Here is a 23,909-nt window from a genome sequence, read left to right as displayed (position 1 = left end):
CCCCTTTCTCTGCTTTGCCCGCCCAGAGAATTTGGCCCACCCATGAGAAAGAGAGAGACATCATGGCTTGAAAACAAGTGAAGCATGGCAGTTGGTCAAGGCCACACCCCCACCCTCCACCTTGCCCCCCCCCCCTCCTCCTCAATAGCATTTAAAGCTACAGACACAGAAATGGCACCTCCTAAGGAAAGCTCATTGTGGGACTGGCTCTAGTGGCTGGAATTCTGCACCAAGGCTGAATTTAGGGAAAGAGACTTCAGATACAGTATTAGGGGACCACTAAGACCTATATAAAAGAGACTTCAGATACAGTATTAGGGGACCACTAAGGTCTATATAAAAGAGACTTCAGATACAGTATTAGGGGACCACTAAGGTCTATATAAAAGAGACTTCAGATACAGTATTAGGGGACCACTAAGGTCTATATAAAAGAGACTTCAGATACAGTATTAGGGGACCACTGAGGCCTATATAAAATAGACTATAGATACAGTATTAGAGGACCACTAAGGCCTATATAAAATAGACTATAGATACAGTATTAGGGACCACTAAGGTCTATATAAAAGAGACTTCAGATACAGTATTAGGGACCACTAAGGCCTATATAAAATAGACTATAGATACAGTATTAGGGGACCACTAAGGCCTATATAAAAGCATCCAAATAGCAGCATGTCATAGGACCTTTAAGAAAAGATTTTCATTGCCGTAAACAGTAATGTTGTTGGCCCGACAGAAACTCACTATAAAGCTCTGTAAAGCTGAGGGGAGCTGCAGATTTAGTTGATAATTCGCAAGCCACGTTGCCATTTGATGCAGTTTTTATTGTAAAAGCATGTACTATAGCTGCTCTAAAGGATACAGTTTTCGTCTCCTCCTCTGTTCCTTGGCGGTCCAGGCATGTTGAGCAGAACCAGGTGAGCCCCCTGCGACTTGTTGACCACCACCTCGTTCATCTTGACAGCTGTGTGCATCCGGCGAACATTGGACTGGTTCCTAGTTTTGACGAGAATGTCACAGTGGGAAAGGAAAGCACTGAAGAACACTTTAATGACTAAACTTAACCCTACATTTCATTAGGGATAAGGTGGGAAACAGTGGTGATAGGTGTCTGCTGGGACTTCTCCAGTTCTCATGAGAAAGTGTACTACTGTACTATAGCCTTCAGGGGTTCATCAAAATGTGAAACTAGAGCTGCACTGTGCAAGACATTTCTCTCTGTGCACTGAAGGTTTGTAGAGATTTTGATTCAGGTAATCACGGAAATCGTATAAAACTACAAAAGGCCTTTTTCATGGCATACCTAGTTGTCCCATAGCTTTCTCAGTTCCATACTACATACTGATTAGATGGAGGGTTTGAGTATATTGTGTGTTGACAATAGAAAAGTGACAAAAGTCACTCTATCTTCAGTCTCTACTGTCTCTACTTTTTGGTGGTGGTGAAACGGCTCCAAAAACATCTTGAAATACTAAAAAATGACTATTAAGACTTCATATGATTGACATCCACTGTCACATACTGGATATTGTATCATTTACTGTTACTATGAACATAAAATGGTGTTCTAAAGTTATGCTTATTAACTGCTAAAATAGTATACAAACAAAGCAAGTATATATGATGACTGGTATGTAATACACATTGTATAGAAGTAGTATGTAGTATGGATTTGGGACACAGCTTTTGACTTGTCATAGTAGAAAAAGCACAGGTGATACTAATAACATTAGCTATGGCTCGGTTTTATTCAAGTGTCCCAGTAAGTCATGACAGTGCAGGAACCAAGGGTGTAACATTGGGGGGGGGTTGAGATCTCCAACTATCTGGGTAGGTCCTGGGACATGTATGCATGTATTTAAAAAAAAGTGACAAAAACTTTGAAAAATGCGCCAAAGACTTGGAAAAAAACTACAAAAAGGCAACAAAAATATCAAAAAAAAGTGTCCAAAAACTCTTGAAAAAAGCGACAAACATGTCGAAAAAAGCTGTCAAAAACATTGAGCTTGACCTCCACATCCTCCCCGTAAATTACGCGTATGGCAGGAACAATTACTCACCCATGTGTGCTTCTCTTTTTATACGTGTTGACTGCTGTCTGTGTTGTATTTTAAATTTGTATTAATGTCATTTTAAAACTTTGTGTGTCTGATGTACTTTATTTCCTAGCCCTCATTCCCTTCCCCTAAGTGGCTTTGCCACTTGTCAGGCTACCATCGTAAATAACCCTGGATTTCCACCGAATGCGGAACGTCTGCGGACCGGCTCCACTGCGTGTCGGCTCCGGGCTCCGTGCTCCGCTGTCCGTCAATACCCACTAGGTCCATATTAGTTGCAGTACGGCTGCGCCGTGACCACGGTGTATTTTATTTTGAAAATTAACCAGATTTTTATTTTGTTTCTGTGCTTGACTTCCTGTCCCGCACTATCTGCCGTGTGCTGAATTGCGGCAGAGCTCTCCGGCGTCCGGCAAAAATAGAAGCTCTGGTATCTGCTCCGGAGGGCTGTGACCGCCGGAGCTGTGCCGGAGTCGGAACGCAGCCGCTCTGCAGTCAGTGGAAATACACACACTGACTTTACTGGAAACCTAATGACTCCATCGCCGTTCCGGAGCAGATCCGCAGCCGTTCCGCAACTGGTGGAAATTGGAGGTAAGAACCTGTCCTTAATGAAAACAAAAAAGGTGAAATAAAAAAAAGAAAAATACCAGGATCCTGAAACTGAAGCAGCTAAATGGAATTCAGCCATGAATCATTTTATCATGTACACCTGTGCCTTCCCTACCGCAGCATGTCAAAATGTCTTCTGTGACAATAGCCTATTGTGGCAATATGGCAGCTTTCCTTGGGAAAAACAGGAGCTGCGCACTGGAAAACAATATTTTAAAAATCATAAACCTTTGAGCCAGCACTTGATTATACCTTCCTCTTTAAATGAATAATACCTTTATTTACCACGCTGCTGGAAAACTCAGCGAGAATGAGCTCTGCTTCTCAGGAGTCTTTCTATAACGGAAAAACTAATCTAACTAAATGTTTTTTCCGACTTGCTTATGAATTAAAACATCACCAACACAATGTGTACTTCTAGAGAAAACACCAGTATAACACATAACCACATTTTAGTTAAAGCATTCTGTATGTTAGCCAAAGACATAAATGAGAACACAAGGCACGGAGACTGAAGGGTATTGAATTCCAAATAAAGAGGCAGCATTTTAAGACAAAAGGGACACGCAGTATCACACCCTAAAGTCATTGGTGTTTATTATTGCTGAGTGTGTCATAGAGTCAATTATAAATGCTGTAGTCTTTCAAATGAATTGAATCCTGTTTATTAATGGTTACCATTGTCAAAAATAGCATCTCCCATCTCCTATCTCTTTAAACGTTGCCTCTTTATCGTCACCTTCACATTGTTAGATCAAAAGCGATAAAAGCACGACGTCGACTGCCAGAAGCCAACTTACATTAAGCAGAAAAACTAATTCACAAAATTCTGCTTTCCATGCTACTGAATGAGAAGAAAACATTTTAGATTTTCATGTCAACACCAAATTAAAAATGTTTTTTTGTATTTGCTCATGACTTTTAAAAAAGGTAACTGGAAAGCACAAAGTTGCTCATGAATACAAGCAATATCTTCAACAGTACATGCAAATTAAGTCAATGAAGGCTTTCCCGCCAACATACTGTTTGAACTGGAAGACCATGCATATTAGGACACACAAACAAGGACGCACGCACGTACGCACGCGCAAACACACACACACACACACACACACACACACACACACACACACACACACACACACAAGTGCGAGCACGAGCTGGAGGACACTGAACAAAGCTACAATCACCACAGCAGCAGCACACACATACGGCCTAGAGCAAAAACAAAAAAACTGCGACTTACAGACTCTCCCACTCTCTAGAAGGAGGAAAATGGGACAGAACAACAGAAACAGGCTTAGATGCTTCCTAGATCAGCTCTCCAGCTCTCTCCACCACACCACATGCTTCCACCTGTCCCAAGAGGCTCGTCGTGATACCAAAAGGTTACCCATTAGACCCCCCAAAAGTGACATGGAACCGTTTGATGTGTGTGGTGAGGCTTTATGAAAAAGTAGCCTCCATTTCTTTCTGTCCTGTGTTAGGCCTGTAACAAGTATTAATTCATAATAATTGTCTAATTGTCAATTTCTTTTTTACATAATGGCAGTTTCTTTGTTTAACCACAATTAATTGCTAACATTAGCTAAGGTCCTAAAGGGTATGACTGTTGATGGTAATTGATTTTGTTTAGATGTGCCAAATTGTAATTATATCAGTAATTATTGGTCGGAAAAAAATGTTTTATGATAATAAAGATTCTAAAGCTGTGTATTTGTGTTATTACATTATCTGGGTCACATAACAGTGATATACCCAAAAGAAGTATCTGGGATTCCTTCAAAACTTAATTCTTAAAAAAAAAGTAATAAATAAATGACTTTTTGACTGAATAAGACAATTATATTGTTAATTGCAATCATTTCTGAGACAATCGTACAGCAACATATGGAATTGTTACAGCTCTAGTCCTGTGAGATTCTCCGATGTGTTTACGATGGCTAATTTAAATTACAAACTTTATGAGCCAATATAAGTGGACCGGGACACACCTGATGAAGTCCACACATTGGTAGTATGGACAGTATGGGATGAGAAAGTGTTAGTCTGAACAGCAAAGGGGTGTGCATGTGGTCTGGCCATGCACTACGACTGAAATGGCTGAAAGTGTACGCACATGCACACCCACGCCAAATGCAGCCTGATTGCACACGGCATGCAGTGAGTCGTCCCATTTCACCCTGTCAGGCTCAGAAGCTTTGGCACCATCCTGAAGCATTGTCAGTACTCAATGTGATGTGGTTTACTCTGCACATTAGGGCAGTACTCGGCACTGTGCATTTAATCCAATTTTATTCGCGGGTACGATTTCCTAACGATCACAAAATACATGAGTAGTCAAGAAAGACAATTATTTTGCACATCACGTTTTGCATGTAAACTCTTATTTTGTCTTGTGTTTTGAATGAAAAAAAAAAAAAAGTTAAAACGGGAAAAGTATTAAGGGAAATTTCATAACTTAAGATGTCTTCATTGTTGATTTGTTTGACTGTTTCACTTGTTTTTTAAGGGGACTTTCACACCTGAAAGTCCGGACCAAAGTTCATGTGTTTGTTACATTGTATACATTTGATCCGGTAAGACTCATCCCTGATTGGCTCGCCCTGACATTCTTACCCTAACCATAACCAATCCCACTCCTCTTGCCTAAACCTAACCAACCCAACCAGAGCAGGCAACGAGTACTAGCCATTCAGGGATGAGTTCCCTAATGAATTTTCATGAGTCTTCCCCTACCATCCTGCAAAAAAATGTTTCTTATAACACGATGATATTCTGCCAGAGCTTCCTGTATTTGGTCCAAAAGTCTGAACCATCCAAAAAATGCTTTCTCACTAGAAACAAACTGCTCGATGGTTCAGCTTGATCCGGACCGAGACTACCTCTTTGGTCAGACCAAATTTCGGCCGTTTGGTGGTCCGGGGGAGGTTTCACACCTGGAATTTTGATTTGGAACAAATTGAAAACAAAATACCAAACAAAGTAGGTGTGAAAGCCCCCTAAGTTCAATAATTGCAACATCTTCCCAAAAGGCAATTAGTAATCATATTAAATAATTGTGATCTCAATTTTTATTTAATGACCAAAATGATTCGTGATTAGGATTTATTTTTCCATAATCAAGCATCCCTACTTTATCATCCTTTTAATACTTAAAGATACTAAATATTTTGACATTTTAAACTTGTGAAACGGTATTCAAAATGGTGCAAATGTCTCTCACAAGGCATATGCGATAACACATCCACAAGGCAAAACTTTCTCTTTTCCTTCTTTTTAGCCCCCTAAGCTATGAATGTACAGAGGTTGTCTTTTAAGTGGTGTTTAAACAAACAATATACTTACGGTTTCATGTTGAACATGTCGCGTACAGCCACATTGGCATTGTACTCGCGGTTACGATTACGCTCTGTGAAGAGCTTGTCCTTGGTCCAGGTCATGTGAACCCGATCGGGCCCAGCGTCGGCCTTGTCATTTATGGCAGCGTGAGATGCTGTGTTTCTGTCATGGATGAGCTGGGCCTAGAGAGAAGGATGAGGAAATCAAGTATTAACCAGGAGCTATTTCAGGGGAGAGACGACAGAATGGAAGAAGAGATATAAACAAGGAAAGGTGGTAACAAAAATATGGAAGAGGATTAGGGCCACATGTGAAAACTTTTATTGAGTTCTGAGTTTAAAGTCAGAATTCGAAGACTTCTTTTTTTAAAACTTCAAATATTTTTTTTTTAAGACTTTAAAAAAAGTCAGAATTACAGAACTGTTACAAGTAAAAGTCCTGCATTGAAAATGTTACCTAAGTAAAAGTATGTATGTATCATCAGGAAAATTATCTTAAAGTATTAAAAGTAAAAGTACTCAATGCAGAGTTTTAGAAACTGTAAACGATGAAAACAGTTCTGTCAATCAACTAAGTGTTTAATGGGCTAATCATTTCAGATGGACTTGTAGACCGTTACATTGCTTAATTTATAATATAATATCGTATTTTATAAACTACATGTGTTTTATGTGCAAACATCTTAATGTGTAAAGTAACTAGTAAATAAAGCTGTCAGATGAATGTAGTGGAGTAAAAAGTACAATATTTCTCTCTGAAATGTAGCGGAGTAGAAGCAGAAAGTGGCATGAAAAGAAAAGACTCAAGTAAAGTACAAGTACCTCAACATTTGTACTTTTTGTACAGTACTAGAGTAAATGTACTTAGTTACATTCCACCACTATGGTACAATATGATGTTATCCACGTGTTTAAAATGGATCCAGGGCTTCCAAAGATTACTACACATGCTTCAAATATGAAACTTCAACAAATATAAACAAGCCTATAATGCAGGGATAGTGCAGCGGTAATACAGCACAGCAGTAGCATGGCAGATTAGGATTAACATACTGTACATCATTATTATATAACGTATAATCTAGTTTCATTACACTGGTCACAACTTTCTTCTCTTCTGTTACTGTGTCTGTTACAGAGTACAATGTCAACATTTATACAGCCACAGCCAATGACAAAGGATAACAATAAATGATGGGGTTATTATTATCTGTCATCATAAAATATAAGGATTATGGCCTCTGTGCTCCTTGGTACCAGTTCACATTTGATAAAGGCATAATAAATCTTCATAAAACGCAGGCAGTGTTCGTAAAACAGCTGGCTGACTATGTAAACATAGGGCTTACTGATTCAAATACTCAGTTTTCAATGTCTTCATTGTCCTTCAATACATGTAGAAGGGAGGCTATGTGGTAGTTTCTGGAACAGAAAACATTTCCCATTATGCCAGCTGTGACTGTTACTGTACAGCATGGACATGGGTTACAGGTATGAGTGGCAGGAGGGTGGGAGATGACAGGGGGTTAAGCTAAAGTGCACAAAAGAGAGTACAGTATTGTCAAGTCAGAATGGTGAGTATAAACAGCCTGGGTCGCAGCCCTGTCAGGCTGTTATGCTCAAATAAAAAATCTAAGTTTTAAATGAATTCCTGGATCCATCGTTTGGTTATATCACTGTTATGTGACCCAGATAATGTCATAACACAAATACACAGCCTATAAAGTAAACTACGGCTCTTTATACATAAAAGAAACCATGAACGTGCCAACAACTAACAATTGAAATAATAATAAAAATAGTCTGACTAATAATCACTTATATAATAATTCATCGCGGTTAAAGAAAGAAACAGCGATTATGTAAACAAATTGACAATTAGACAATAATGTAATAATTGTTACAGGCTTATTTGAGACAATTCTGTCCACTCCTTCCTCTCTAACGTGGGGATGAGGTGGGATTATGGAGGTGATGGGAGGTCAGGCTGCAGTTTCAAGGTGCAATGGGCTGGTGTTCACAAAGCAGCTCTTAGTGACTATATAGCAGGTAGGACTGCTGTCGAGCCAGTCTGGACTTGTGGTTTTTTAATTGTCAGATGTACAAGATGGATGCTATCTGTAATCATGGAATAGTTTGGAGGACGAAATCAAATTGAGTAAAATGTCACACAGTGTAAAATGAAATACAAACTCATTTTTATTAGGAGTAGGAGTAGGAGTCCATAGCAGGACTCCTACTCCTCCATCCTTCCTTTACCCTCTGTGGGTTAATTATACTGTATCCATCACCGTCTGATGCACACACTAGAGTGTGTGATCTACTTTATGTATGACTGACCACTTGCACATCTATTTTGACATGTGCTAAATATGGGCGTACAAGTTTATATTCTTAGTCCAGATTTTAAACCATGATGATGATAAAAGTCATTAAAACTGTCAAAGGCCAAGCAAAAACTGTAGCCAGAGATCCAGCTTTGTGAAGACAGCTTTGGGTGTCTAACAGGGAGGGACAGTGGGGTTGACAACATTGGCTACCTCGTCCTCGTGAGTGTTCTCCACCGTTGAGGACTGCCTGCTGAGGTTCGTGCTCTGGGCAGCGCCCTGGTTCTTCCTCCGGATTGAGCTACGCGATTCGTCAGTGATACTCTGAATCTGAGCAGTGTGGCGTGGCCCAGACAGGTGATGGCAGATGTACAAGGAGAGGAGCCAATTGTCATGTAATGTAGCGGTAGGCCAGATTTACTAAAATACTGTTTGGATTTAACTGTGTTGTTATTTATGGAAAGAAAGAGCTCGTTTTACAGACTGTATTATCTGACCTGTATGATATTAAAGCTACGTACAGTAGATGTTTATGCTGTTACCACTAACACACTAAAGCCCAATTTATGGTCCTGCGTCAAACCTACGTCGTAGGTACGCGTAGATACGGACCCTACGGCGTAGCCTGACGTGCACCTCTCAAAAGATGTAACTACACGTCGCGGGTGACGCAGAACGCAACAACTGTGATTGGATCCGCTCGGCCATGGCTTGGTAGTGTTGCATTTCCTTTTACTCATATGCGGGTTGCCCTTCTCCGTAAACAACATGAAATCAAGGAGAGGGTTGACTTTTCCTGCTACAAATTTCCGACCGTGGTACCGACTATGCCTCCAAAGTTGGTACGCGTTTCGAAGCTAATCCCTGTCACTCTCTCACTCGCTCTACCTCACATTCCCCACGCATACACACATGCCGGCTCTGCTATTCCCTTAAAGAGATACACTAGAACGACGCAGACACCAGCGCACAGGTATAAACTTCAGGCCACTTACGTAGGCTACGGTGTAAACTCTGCGTAGAGCGAACCCGCAGAACCATAAATCAAGCTTAACAGGGAGCAAATTGCAAACAGCATTCAGTAACAATCAATGCCATCTTCTTGAAGATGTTTATGAGCTAATCGTATTAGTATCTAAGACACACAATACAAATCCTGCATTCACTTGTGTTGAATTAGAATGAAATGGAGACAAAGTGACTGTGAGTGCCGGGTTGTGTTCAGGTAGAGGAACATTACCTCTCTCTCCCTCTCAGTCCTGGAAAGTTGCATCTGTTTCAGCATCTGAGACCTCTGCTCCATCACCAGTGTCTTCTCATAGGTGAAGGCTGAGATGTCGTTATCATGCTGCACAGGAGAGGACAGAAAGTTGTCAATACAATTTGGAGCAACACCTCTGCTGATGCTGAACAGTTCTCCAATGTCAACGCCAACTCCTCACAGCAGTTTGTTACTGTTGTTTCTCTTTCAGGTTTCTCTTACTGTTTGGTATCCAAACTAAAGAATAAAGTCCCAGGTCTGGAATTAATAACATCTATTTACTGATCCTTGGTACAGGGTTGTCTTACAGTACCTCCAGATTGTATCCAAATCATAGATTTCTTGCAAACAAAGAGATGACAACATAAATAATAACTGTAAAAGAAATACTGTTCATTTATACAACAATCATGGATGGAACTTCCCGGACCTTTAAGAGTACAAAATAGGTGAGGTTTAACTTGTTCTGGCAGTGTTCAGCGCTATGTGACACACTCAGGTGCTCTCGTACTGAAACTGATAAATTACCTACTTCATGCTACAGCTCATGTAGTCTGGATCAACGGAAGTACATTTCCAGGATAAATGACTAAAATGGGGCGTGTGAGCCACACACCGGATGGTAGGCCTTGTCAGGCTCTGTCCCTCTCCTTCTGCTCTCTGTGTGTTGCCATTCTCAAAATCCCTTCACTTCAGGAAACAACAACAAACTTCGAGCTAGCGAGCTACACGCTGAAAATGGCAAGTTATGAAGAAAATTTGGATTGTGCAACAAGGCAGGCCTGCTTGGTTCTTCCGGTGAATGATTGTAAAGATTTACAAAGAATATGTTTACGGCATTTCCTCTCTAACTGGGACATTATTGTGGATTGCTGTGGACAAAGTACACTGATGAGAGCAAATGAGGTTTAACTATGTATCAGCTAATTTAAATAGCTCACAGTAGGGGTGGGAATCACCAGATGCCTCACGATGCGATCTCATCCCGATACTTATGTCACGATACGATATTATTGCGATTTTAACATATTGCAATATTCTGCGATATATTGCAATGTATTACCTTCTTCTTTTTTTACCAATTTCAAATGATGTCCCCAAAAGGAAACTTTGTCAACATCTGTTTTATCTAAAAAGATACATTTTTTACATTTGTTCATCTCACTTCAATTGTATTGCTGCAAAATGGGATTGTCAAGCAGACAAACTGACCAACACATATATAATAATAGATCGATACAGTATTGCCATGGAAAATATCGCGATACTATGCTGTATCGATTTTTTCCCCCCACCCCTAGCTCACTGTACTGTATTGTGTCAACAGTCAACTTCATTTAATATTGTATGTGGCAATTTTGAGGGGGGCAAATGTTCCACCAAAACAAGTTCCTTCCCGAGACCATTTAGCAGAGCTACTGTCGCTGCGTCTGGAGCTTAGCGCCGCCCAAGCCAATTGTGATTGGTTTAAAGAAATGTAAACAACCCAGAGCGTTTTTTTTTCTCCTATCCCAGAATGTATGTGTGGTTTAGCCAGACCTTACTCCACAGCGCTGTGGAGATAGGTCTGGCAATGCGAGACTACAGTTCACGCTACAGTTCTGTAGCATGAAGTCAAAGTAGTGTATTGGCAAACTGAATGCAGCTGATACAGAAACACCTTATTGATATAGATTTGTGTTATGAATTTTAAAAAAAACTACATCCTCAACATATGAAGCCACCGTATTAGAGGACTATGAGCCTGATTCCAATGTAGGGATGCATTATTACCATTACAGGATCTAATGCAGAGCTAATTTTATCAAACAAAGTCTCACCATCTCCACCACTTCCACTTCTGCATCCAGTCGCAGGTGGTAAAGGAACACCTGGAGATCTTTCTTCATTTGGATGCTGTTGTCATCCATCTGGGCCACGGTGAAGATACGCATCTTACATTTCCTCCACACCTAGAAGACGGAAAGACAGAAAACAAGATCGTCAGTCAGTCAGTTGTAGATGGAGAATTCTAGGATAGACAGATAGGTGAGTATGAAAGAGGAATTCTGGACATGGACATGAAAATAGGAATGAAAAAGATGTAAAAAGTATTTGTAGGGGTTAAATCTCAGAGATAAACACAACCTAAGACACACCAACCTTGTGCTGTCGCAGCAGGAAGGGCAGCAGCATCAGCATGCCTCCATCGTGAACCACCCACCACACGTCGATGGTGCCCTCCACTAAGCGCTCTTGGTTGGTGGGGAAACTGTCCACATTCTTGGCCACAAGCAAGGCATGATGGGTTGCTGTGGTCTCCCGCACCGTCTCTGGATGAATAGAAGGGGAGAGAGAGAGAGAGAGCGAGAGAGAGAGAGAGAGAGAGAGAGCGAGAGAGAGAGAGAGAGAGAGAGAGAGAGAGAGAGAGAGAGAGAGAGAATTGAAAATTGAAAGAGGTTGCCATTTTAAAATTGTGGAGACAAATATTTCCAACATTTTTAAAACGGGGCGCCCGGATAGCTCAGTTGGTAGAGCAGGCGCCCATACATAGAGGTTTACTCCTTGACGCAGCGGCCGCAGGTTTGACTCCGACCTGCGGCCCTTTGCTGCATGTCATTCATGTCAAAAGAAATTTGAAAAATGCATACCAGGCTTCACTACCTACACTGAGGACAAAAAAGCTTCCTTTTTTTATTAGGGGAGGATAAAAGCACGGCATGGCTAGCAGCGTAATATGTCTTGTCCTGCCACAATATAAGGCAAAATTATTAGAGACTTGTACATATTGGTGATGGCGCAATGGATACGACACATGCCTTTGGTGTGGGAGATCCGGGTTCAATTCCCACTGAGCTACATCCTCTGGTGGATTTCTGAGGACTATGGTTAACTGCTCCTCAGATCTCTGCAGGGTAAATCCAGACAGCTAGCTAGACTATCTGTCCAATCTGAGTTTTCTGTTGCACGACTGAAACTACTTTTGAACGTACACATGTTCCACCAAAACAAGTTCCTTCCTGAGGCTATTTTGCAGAGGCACCTTTGCTCCGCCCAAGATGATTGTGATTGGTTTAAAGAAATAATAAAATAATAAACCAGATCACATTTTTCTCCCATCCCATAATGCTGTGTGGACTAGCCAGACCTTCCTCCGCAGTGCTGTGGAGGAAGGTCTGGCAAAGCGAGACTAATCAATCAGTAACTGTTGTCTATGAGACATGATGTTATTGCCATCTCAATAGAAAGATTGCATAAGCAGCTGTGAAAATATGCAATGTAAGCTGTATTATCATTACTTTCTATGCATTTTTTTTTTTTTAAATCAATTCGGATGTCATTTTCTGTAATTACAATATTCGTCTGATTATGCATTTCTATACCTACATATGTACTTCAATTTATTTTGAACTGTCTACCGCTCTGTACCTATGAAATTCTTCCATGACTGCTGGTCATTGGACTGCCTCCAGTTCCCAGGCCAGGCCATTAGGACCGTGTTGTGCTTCATGCCTCCCAGCCCCGCTGACTGGATGAGGTGGGAGACACCATCTCTGAGGTTCGAAGACACCACGACATGGCAGAAACCCTTTGTTCGCTCTGCTGACATGGCAGACTTGATGTTCTGGACAGAGAAAGACAAAATGACAAGCAAACATGAAGTATGAAGGACATAGAAATTGATAGATGGATAGAATAAACTTTATTGTCCCTGAGGGGAAATTTATCTTGGGCATAGTGATACAATATGTTGCTTCACAACAAAAACATTCTTAAATCAACATAAAAACCTAAACATAAGACCAACAAAGCATCTTAGGACATAAAGGAAGGACACGTATGACTGTATAAACAATACGACATCATAATAAGTGACTGTAATAGTTAAAGCGCAAAATGCAAAAAGTGCTAGTGTATTAATGGCACTTTGCTTGTGTTGTGCTAAGATTTACTGTTGGAGTTCAGCAGCTACAGCATACATTATTGATACAGCACTGACTATTAAAAAAAAAAGATGCCAAAGCTACTCAATGGCAAAATATTCCCTGTTTAATTATGACCACTAACTCCAAATTAACCTCCAGCACTCTCATTAGTATCCTTCCAGGACAATTCATAATAGTGGGTCTCAACCATGCCCATGAATACAGCCGTTTGTGTAATATGGAAATCAGCTTCTGCACATGATTGATTTTGCAGAAAGAGTAATCCACTGATTAAAAATGCCTCTGAGGACAGTCATATCAGGTTGCAAAAAAAAGAAGAATCATCACATGACCTACTATATTTGGCCAGTAGATGGCAGAGTTCATCTGCAGTTCGGGTGTAAAATGCTTCCTAATTCTGTAAATCCTGACTGACACAACAGATTTGCTTGTGCGGCTCATTTGAAACCAAAAAAGAAATATACCATTCTGTTCATTTGACTGTAATGCTTAGCAATGGATGGACAGATAATAAATGAAGTAGCATAAAACACAATTGGTGTTTTATCAGCAACTGTGAAACCTGAAATCCCACTTTTGGTAGAACAGAGTTTTATGTGGAGTGCAGAGTTGTGGGCAAAGGCGATATTAACATAAATGACAATATCCTTGTGCCTGCATTTGCGTTTCGCATGTGTGCTTGTGCACTAAAATACACTGCATGCATACGCTGCATGCTGGTGTATGCTTTTCCAATATACCTGCTCAGCCTTCTTGGCCTCGGCATCTCTGGTGAGATAGGTTCCCTCTAAAACATTCCCCGCTATCGTGAGGCCTTTCCCCGCCTTCAGCTGAGTGGTGAGGGACAGCAGGCGGGGGTGTTTGACTCCTTGATCTGAGTCAACATTCAGGAGCACCAGCAACTGAGGCCTGGATACAAGAAGAGAAAAAGGAGGGGGGGGCAGGTGGTGAGGGACAGGAGAGATTGCTCGATCCTTACATCTCATAAGGTTCATAAACAGAAACACATTTTTTTATGTGTACAAATCAAAACAAATTTTGATTACTTTGTTGTCACACATTTTCGACGTCTGTCATAATTTAATACAACTACCTTGTAAAGTAACACCACTGTAAAGAAAAGGTGTGGCAACATTATTACAGTAGTCATGGTTCTCACCCAGCTATGCAGGGAGACCTTAATTGGATTTGAAGAGCAGCGGTGGAATGTAACTAAGTACATTTACTCAAGTACTGTACTTAAGTACAAATATTGCGGTACTTGTACTTTACCTTAGTATTTTCTTTTAATGCCACTACTTCTACTCCGCTACATTTCAGAGAGAAATATTGTACTTTTTACTCCACTACTGATAGCTTTACTTACTAGTTACTTTACAAATTCAGATTTTTGCACACAAAACACATGTACAGTAGTTTAGAAAATCTGATGTTTTATTATAAATTAAACTACCAAACAATATAACGGCCTACAAGTCCAACACACAACTGTTTGGATCCTTTACAATTTCTAAAATGGGAGGATGTTTCTGCATTGAGTACTTTTACTTTTAATACTTTTTTTTCCTGATGATACTCACATACTTTTACTTAAGTAACATTTTCAATGCAGGACTTTTAATTCTAACAGCATATTTTTACAGTGTGGTATTAGTACTTTTACTTAAGTAAAGGATGTGAATTCTTCTCCACCGCTGTTGAATAGGGACCTTACAATGCTCCAATACATACAAACGTGTTTGGCACAAGACTAACAGAAGAGGGGCAGAAAACAGTTGACTTCAATGAGAACCATCTGTACAACATCCAGTATCCACACTGAACCTGCCAAGAGAGTAAATTACAGTTTGGTTTTTGGACAGGCAGTCTACAAGGTCAGCCGGTGCGGGCCTCTGTACAGTATAAAGGCTCATCAACCTCTTCTGTCAGATTAGGTAGAGGACCAAGAGATTAATCAAAGTCTATTCCTGTCTCTCTTTTGTCCACCGCAACAGTGACTGGTGGCACTATGTCAACTGGGACCACATCCATATGAAACACACACACACACACACACACACACACACACACACACACACAGGCTGCATGATATTAAGGAAATATTCGATAACGCTGTTGAATATCGCAATAACAATATTACTTGAGATAATTAAACAGTACAATTGTACTCAGTTCACTATTTCTGCTGCTTTTAGTAATCTTAAAAAAAATTGCTTGTTGAATTTAAAACAAATAAAAGAAAATCATTTCTAACATTCTTTTTTGAACAAATTGAACATTGCACTAAAAAAGATTGAAAGTTACATTTTGAAGTGCAGATTTCTACTGAAATTTTTCTTTCAACTAACACAAAAGAATCTCTGAGTGTCGCGATATGTTGCAGCCTTTCGCGATATGTACAGCATATTGCTCCAGTTGATATTGCTATGACGATAAAAAAAACGATATATTGTGTGGCCCTAACACACACACACACACACACACACACACACACACACAGAGACAGACAGACAGACAGATAGACAGTACCTCCAGTTCTTTGTGTGTGGTGGAGCCTCCTCAAGGCGAATGAGGGCATAACGTGCAGCATTGAGAGACAGGCCCCGGATGCCATCTCCCCACTCCTTCTCTGCCCTAAAGCCAACAAATGATTGACCATGAATTATCAACATTACCAAGAAGCAAAAAAGATGAGAACACACAGTATGAAACTAAAGCCAGTGTGGGATTTCTTACAAAGTCTAACAATGTTTTCACACCTGTTGGGTGTGGTTTAAATGTGTGTTTTGCTGATCAAGTCTAGTTCCTTTAGATCTGTGAGAACATTTTGTGTTTCAACATATATCAGTACAAAAAGCATCTTCCTACAAGTACCTTTCTTGTTTAGCTTAGCAGGCCTTAATCTCACTGCTACATTTTCTTATTCTGAAGGAACACACTGTCCTCACTGGCTGAGAAAAACTGTACAACACATAGCTCATTTTAGAATCAGGTGAAGGATCCTAAAATGTATGCTCGCTTATGAAAGGAATTTACCCGCGACAGTAGCCATAAATGTCAAGATGTCTGATCACATACGTACCTTAAAGCATTTTATGTTCTATATATAATGTATCAGTTTGGTACATTGTACACTTTATTCCACTTTGATTCCGTTTATTTTCTGTAAGCACAGTTTCGCAGTCTAACTTCTGTCACATATGAACTTTCCTTGTAAAGGATTTACTGTACGCCTAGTCTATATCGACAACGTTTCATTTACAGGATTGCTCAGGTGCCGCTGGAAGATCCGCCAGATGTTCCTCATTTTCGGCCGGATGTCTGTCCCCTTCCTCTTTCTTTGTGTTGGCGTTCTAACCTCTGGTGGATTTGTGAGGACTATGGTTAACTGCTCCTCAGATCTCTGCAGGGTAAATCCAGACAGCTAGCTAGACTATCTGTCCAATCTGAGTTTTCTGTTGCACGACTAAAACTACTTTTGAACGTCCACATGTTCCACCAAAACAAGTTCCTTCCAGAGGCTATTTTGCAGCGGCACCGTCATTGTGTCCGGTGCTTAGTGCGGCCCAAGACTATTGTGATTGGTTTACAAAAATGCCAATAAACCAGAGCACGTTTTTCTCCCATCCTGGAATGCTGTGTGGACTAGCCAGACCTTCCTCCACAGGGCTGTGGAGGAAGGTCTGGACATGCAAGACTACTGAACTGACTAGAAAGAAATGATTGCAAACAAAGTAAATCTTACCCTCTGTATTCAATGTATTTGTAGATGCAGGTAGCGATCGCCATGGCCACAATAGCATAATACCAGGAACAGATGAACATGAGAGCAAGACACAAGCTCATTCCCAGGAAGGACAGAGCCCTGTAGGAGAAAACACACACTTTACAATTCCAGTTTATTAACTATATACCCAGCCATTTACAGAACTGTTGCAGTTTTTTTTGCATATTCATGGGAATGTCCTAATGAATGAAACCAGTTCAGATTGGACAGCTAGTGCTGTTCTGTATTGTGCTCAACCTTTGTCGTGGAACTGATCTCAGTAAAGGCTATTATCACACAAACCACACTAAACATGTGGGTCAGTGGTTGTGTTTATGTGTGATTATTGGCATGTGTCTTAAAATCTTCATAAGGAAAGCCGCAGTCATCTCGACAGTAGGTCCCTGACAGGTTAAATAAGCCTGACAAATTAGTAAAACTGTAGTGTTTTAAGACCCTCAGATGAACATTCAGATACTTTCAATATCTCCTTCTTTCACTGTGTTTGCTGCTACACTACTACTACTTACACTACGTACTACGTACTCTACTACCTTAATCTGAGCAAATTTTGATCTTGCACTGATACTCTGGCAGCCCTCCACCTGTGTGTTGCTGTTTTTCTTTTTCTTTTCTTCTCTTTTTTCCGTATGTTTCTGCTCACTTTTTTTGATTGCTGATTTGTCTAGGTAATTGTGTGACTGTTATGAGAAAATGTAACTAATAAAGTATATCAAAAAAATATATATATACAGTATATAGACTGAATAATTCATCACCCACCAGTGGTAGTATTTAAAGCGTGGTCTCCAGTTCGGCGTCCGTAGCAGGGTCTGAACTGCACAGGCCAGGTTGACAAACAAGTAGCACATGAGGAAAAACCTGTGGAAGAAAGAAAAATACTACTCACTTGTCATCTAAATCTCCACTTTATGACTGACCTTAAGTGGCTTTAAGGAGTCAAATACTTGAGGGATCATAGACTTTATCTAGTGATCCGATTTTATGGAAAGAGAGCACGTTATATTACTACGCAAACAGATACTGACATGGAGAGAATGGGAGCCACGGCGTCCAGGGAGGCGATGAGGATACCGATCTCACAGATCCCAGCAGTCAACAGCAGAGCCCATGTAGGTTCTCCATTAGCTTTCCCATGACCAAATACCTAACACACACAGTCAAATATGGAAGTTAGAAGCTAAGCAGATGATGATGAAGACAGCTTTGACGTGTGTGTATCTAACCTGCAGGAAAGGCACGATGCCATCTCGTGCGATGGCCTGCAGCAGGCGCGGGGCGCCAGTCAAACTCTGTAGCCCCGCCCCACAGCAGGAGAAGAACGAGCCAATCACAATAACCCAGGGTGAGGGCCATGATAGTGTGCCTATAACAAGGTTCCCTTTCACTGCGTCACCAAATCTGCAATGCAAAAACAATCATATACATTTATTTCACCATATATTTTTTAATAATATTGCATAGATAGAAGACAGACAGGCAGACAGAAAGACAGGCAGGCAGTCGGTTTCATGCACATGGCAATATACACGGGCATCATGTAGCTATGTTAACAGAATTTCAAATAGTTCATTTTAATTAACTTAAGAGTTCTAGAGATATTCTTCTTTTTTGTTGTTGTCAACAAATCTTATGAAAAGACCCAAACCAACAGTGTAGTATTGTGTGTGCATCCATGTAAGCATGTTTTACATCACCTGTGTACCAACTAAAAAGTGTGCATATTTTCTGTCTTCAACGGGTGAAGCTGGTGATTCTTTATTTTTGTTATTGTCAACAAATGACCAGAACCAACCATGCTTCAGTACATCTCTCAATACAATACGATCTATCCAGGCTATCCAGGGTTCTCAGCCCTGAGCCTGTTCGCTCCTATTGATGTAAATCTTAGAAAACGGGTTCATAAAAATACACTTTAATTTTTATAAGAGGCTGAATCTGTTGTCTTGAGCAAACAATCCAGCAAGAGTTTGTTGGGGAAACATTTCAGCCGCAGTTTTTTTGTTGAAATTGTGAGCAGCAGGACGGTGTATGTGGGATTAAGTTCAAATAAACCAAAGTGTGTGTGTGCGTCAGGAACATGTCACCCAGTGCAACAGTGTGGCTCATTGATGAGTTTATGGCCAACAAGGGCTCTTTTTCAAAATTTCATTTCATTAAATTACAAAAAATTATCTACTTTTCATGTCTCTGTGAAAATATGTTTGGAAGGGTACAGTGGTCTATTCACATCACATGAACGCAAAATATCTGTATCTATATCGAATCATGTGTGTGTGTATCTGTGTGTGTGTGTGTGTGTGTCTGTGTGTGTGTGTGTGTGTGTCTGTGTGTGTCTGTGTGTGTGTCTGTCTGTGTGTGTGTGTGTGTGTGTGTGTCTGTGTGTGTCTGTGTCTGTGTGTGTGTGTGTGTGTGTCTGTGTGTGTGTGTGTGTGTGTGTGTGTGTGTGGTGGGGGGGGTGATGGGGGCGACACGAATCATGGAAAGTGAAACTTAAATCTGTCATTGGGTGGTTGGATTATTTACTAACTTAAAAAATATGTAATAAAAATCTTCAAAGATTTGAGGCACAACAAAACTGATTTTATCTTTTTATTTTAAATTTTATTTTTTTTTAACAATGCAGGGATAAGTTGCAGCGGCCAGAACCGGCTTGGAGGTATATAGGTATATGGTCCAGTGACAGAGAGTGACTGAAGAGAGCGGAGTACAAAGAGTCATGCTATAAAGACGATACATTGTCTCATCTCGTCTCATTGGTGTAAACTGGCAGGTTTCAGAACGTTACAGACGGGCGCACTGCAAGTAGCTGCAAGTTTACACTCGTCTCAGCTAGAAGCTTTGGTCCGAGCTGGACTTTACGGCGTCGCGAGGATTCGAATCAGGCTCTTTCAACCGAAGCATCGTATATTCGACTATTCGGGGTCACCCCTAACAAACGCCAAATCTGAGCCTCTTGTGATGAGCCTCAGAGGGTAATACTAAAAGAGAAGAGGGGGAACAAAACCGGGTTACACTTTACTTGAAGGTATCTACATAAGAGTGATATGACACTGTCATGAACTTGTCATAAACATTATAAACAAGTCATAAACGTTTGACATAACGCTTCTTTTAGTAAGTGTCATTCGGTTCATGACAAGTTATGGTTAGGGTTAGAGTTCATGTGTCACGACTGTCATGACAGTGACATGTGTTTGCGACAGGGTCATGTCACTCTTATGTAGATACCTTCAAGTGTTATCCAAAACCCTTAATAATACAAAATGTGTACTGTTTTTCCTTCAATACCTTTATATAAAAACGTCTTTTATAAAAACATGTCCATGTGTACAGTATTTTACAATATGTGCTCTGTGTTGAAATCTTACTTGTCTCGTAGCAGAACTCCCTCAATGCAGCCACCGAATAGAATCACACAGGTGACGTCTGGAAAGCACTGTTCAGGAGGGTAAAGTGAATCCTTGGACAAAGTCTTCTCCTTTCCATGTTGCTGTAAAGCTTTAGACGCAGTGCACACACTACCCACAATCTAACTGGTGGTATCTGCTCTGTTGTGTTGGGCCTTTGGCAGGCTTGGATTATTGTTCCATTCCTGCCAACAACCTATACACTTAGCAACTTTGGCAACTGAAAGATAATCTTCCATCCATATTTGGCAACATTAGTTGTGATTTAGAAGCTATATACTAGTCCAGAGATATTCAACAGGGGGTCCGGGACCCCTAGGTGGTCAGAGTTACTGCAGGGGGGCCACTAAATTATTATTTTTTTAAAGTCTTTTCTAAATTTAATAGGTCTTAACATGTCTTAACGTGATGATAGTCTTACTGGCCCATAGTCACTAAGGTAGCCATCCACAGATACAGTTCATCCTAAGGATTCACTGTGCCACATGTATGTTTAACATTAAAATATTATTTATAAAATCATGCCAGCAATTAATGTTTTCATAGCTTAGTATTCTATGCACCATAAAAAGGTATGTATAAAGGCTTTAGGCCACCCTACACGTTATTGTAGGCCCAGTTTAATACGCAACTTAATTGTATACAATATATGTAGTAGGGGGTCCCTGCTCCGTCTCTCTCTTAGTTAAGGGGTCCTTGGCTTGGAAAACGTTGAAGACCCCTGTACTAGGCACCTGAACGGCCCAGCTGATTAAGCTAGAACAACATTTTTAAACCTAAAGCTCTAGCCTTGTGTTGGCTTCCCGCCCATCATGTCCTCACAGGTCAAAATAGAAAAATTAACACATTTTTGATGCTTTTTTCAGTGATTCAGACATTTTTTGTGACGTTTTTGTTCCTTTTTTTATTCCTTTAACACCAACCTACTACCAGTAGTTTTACACTTATTTTTTGGGAATTCATGGTCAATAAACCTCATTTAAATGAAATGATACCTAATTTTTGAGTTAAAAAAGCAGAAATTATGAATTATTTTGACTAATATTAGAGCGTATGTTGATGGATAAACAGAGACTTGTGTAAAAGTTTAGTTTCAGGATACTGTTATGAAACCATTTAAATGTTTTTGCTTTAAACATTAAACATACTATGAAATTGAATAAAACACTCAAAATTCAATGAAAATAGTGATCATTAATTGTACTTGCGAAGGGGATGTTGTAGGGAACTATCCATGTTATTTTTGGGGGTAATTTGCTTAAAAATTAACCCATATTTCTGTTTCATATTTCTGAAATCTGAAAACCCGAGGACAACATGAGGGGTTAAGGATACAGATGAAGGAGGTGGTAGCGATAGCCAGGATGGTCCCAATGGGGATAGACTTCTGGGCATCCCGCAAGTCACCTGACCGGTTTGAACCAGCCATGATACCTGGAAGGGGGTGGGGGTGGGGGTGGGGTGGGGGGGAGGGTCACAACAGAAGATCAAATCAAACATGGAATCTTAACAAAACACAACTATATTCTGTGGTTTTCTACCATACTGTGTGTGTGTGGGTGTGTCATAGTCTCACCAGTGACAGACGGGAAGTAGATGCCGACTAGCAGTGTGAAGAAGGTGGTGATGTCATTGACCACATAGGGCATGTAGATGTCCTGGGCAGAGTCACCTTCCCCAAGAGATAGCAACTTCTTGTTTTCTACCAACATACCCAGAGGGCCATACTCTGACCACAAATTTTCTACAATAGAGACAGGAACAGAGTAATTAGTAGCTGCGGAACAGCCAGTGACTCAAACATGTTTTGAAGAGGTTCATTCAGTTTTGTAGACCTGAGTCAATAAAGTACACTTGACTGGCAGTGAAGTGCCAGTCAGAAGTGATCCAACAGTTGGTGCTAAGAGAGCACTGGTAGTTAAAGGAGCCGACGGAGGCAAACTGATTACAGCTTATGTTTCCACTAGTCCAGACTTCTAAAGAGTCAAAAAGTAAAACTATTTTAAATCAGAAGAGGGGGGAATAATATTTCAGAGAAAGAGGATCAAGATACAGTATGGTCAAGGATACATTTGAGAGGGACTGTTGAGGAACAAAACTATAATTAATATAGTAAAATGAAAGCAAATGGAGATACAAGAGAGAGAGCACAGTAATCACATATGAAATCAGTCAGCACCTGCACACGCTTGCCGCAGATTCTTCACAAGAAATATGACAGGAATGCATTTGCACTGAAGGTTTGAAGTAAACCTAGTTCGTCATGGCCAACAGTTACATAACATGAGGAATGTTCGGAGTTTGCACTGTACTTAATAAACCATTGCAGTCCATGACGGGTACATTCCTACTGAGATGTTAGTATTTAACAAACATTGTCTGAGCCTCTCCATTTATCTCTTTTGTAATAATTTCAAAAGTTCAATTTGGCTGTCAGTATGATAGGTGAAAAACAAATTCTGGATAATTTTGACAAATATATACAAGTGAATTGTGTGTGATGCATTGGAAAAAGTTCAAAGTATTGTAGAGGAAATGGATCACTTTCCAATTTCACCACATTTGCCCACTGCTAGGCCTGTAACAATTAATACATCTTTTTTTTTTTTTTTTTTTTTTTTACATAATCGCGGTTTCTTTGTTTAACTGCAATTAATTGATAAGATTAGCTAAGGTCTTAAGGCAAATGCCAAACTGTAATTATATAAGTGATTATTAGTCTGACTATATATTTTTATTATTATTTTAATTGTTGGCACTTAAGCCTAAACACGTTCATAGCAACAGAAATGACAACAGTACAGTTAGATGTTCTATGATAATAAAGAGGCGTAGTTTACTTCGGTTGTGTATTTGTGTTTTTACTTTATCTGGGTCACATGACAGTGATATAACCAAAATATGTACTCTGGGGCACCAGGGTAGCTCAGCTGGTAGCAATTTCTTGCATGTCTTCCCCCTCTCTCCCCGTTCATATCTAAGCTGTCCTGATGCTTAAAGGCGGAAATGCCCAAAAAAATCTTTAAAAAAAAGATGTATCCTGGAACTCATTCAAAACTTTAATATGTTTAAAAAAAAGTAATAAATAAATAAATATTTTTAAATTTGACTGAAAGAGACAATTATATTGTTAATCTCATTTATTTCTGAGACAATTGTTTGTACAGCAACATTTGGAATTG

General features: G+C 40.1%; 1 protein-coding gene across 6 annotated transcripts in view; it reads right to left on the bottom strand.

The window, feature by feature from the left end:
* The window catches only part of slc12a7b (solute carrier family 12 member 7b), a 105,733-nt gene that overhangs the window by 1,735 nt on the left and 80,089 nt on the right, over positions 1-23,909 (bottom strand). For 3 of the 6 annotated variants that reach the window (XM_031298264.2, XM_031298268.2, XM_031298270.2), the window contains exons 9-25: positions 22,304-22,471; positions 22,063-22,161; positions 20,689-20,746; positions 18,544-18,718; positions 18,346-18,464; positions 18,080-18,178; positions 17,276-17,395; positions 16,060-16,164; positions 14,271-14,439; positions 13,013-13,208; positions 11,747-11,916; positions 11,425-11,556; positions 9,584-9,691; positions 8,557-8,673; positions 6,024-6,199; positions 3,922-3,936; positions 869-1,002 (exon numbers count right to left, since the gene is read on the bottom strand). In XM_031298264.2, coding sequence (XP_031154124.1) covers positions 869-1,002; positions 3,922-3,936; positions 6,024-6,199; positions 8,557-8,673; positions 9,584-9,691; positions 11,425-11,556; positions 11,747-11,916; positions 13,013-13,208; positions 14,271-14,439; positions 16,060-16,164; positions 17,276-17,395; positions 18,080-18,178; positions 18,346-18,464; positions 18,544-18,718; positions 20,689-20,746; positions 22,063-22,161; positions 22,304-22,471 — 2,160 coding nt within the window. The remainder of the gene's footprint in view (positions 1-868; positions 1,003-3,921; positions 3,937-6,023; positions 6,200-8,556; positions 8,674-9,583; positions 9,692-11,424; positions 11,557-11,746; positions 11,917-13,012; positions 13,209-14,270; positions 14,440-16,059; positions 16,165-17,275; positions 17,396-18,079; positions 18,179-18,345; positions 18,465-18,543; positions 18,719-20,688; positions 20,747-22,062; positions 22,162-22,303; positions 22,472-23,909) is intronic. The other 3 variants (XM_031298265.2, XM_031298266.2, XM_031298269.2) reach the window with 3 other exon arrangements.

This window comes from Sander lucioperca, chromosome 23, assembly GCF_008315115.2.
Source record: "Sander lucioperca isolate FBNREF2018 chromosome 23, SLUC_FBN_1.2, whole genome shotgun sequence".
Lineage (NCBI taxonomy): Eukaryota > Metazoa > Chordata > Actinopteri > Perciformes > Percidae > Sander > Sander lucioperca.
This window is presented reverse-complemented; position numbering and strand designations above follow the sequence as displayed.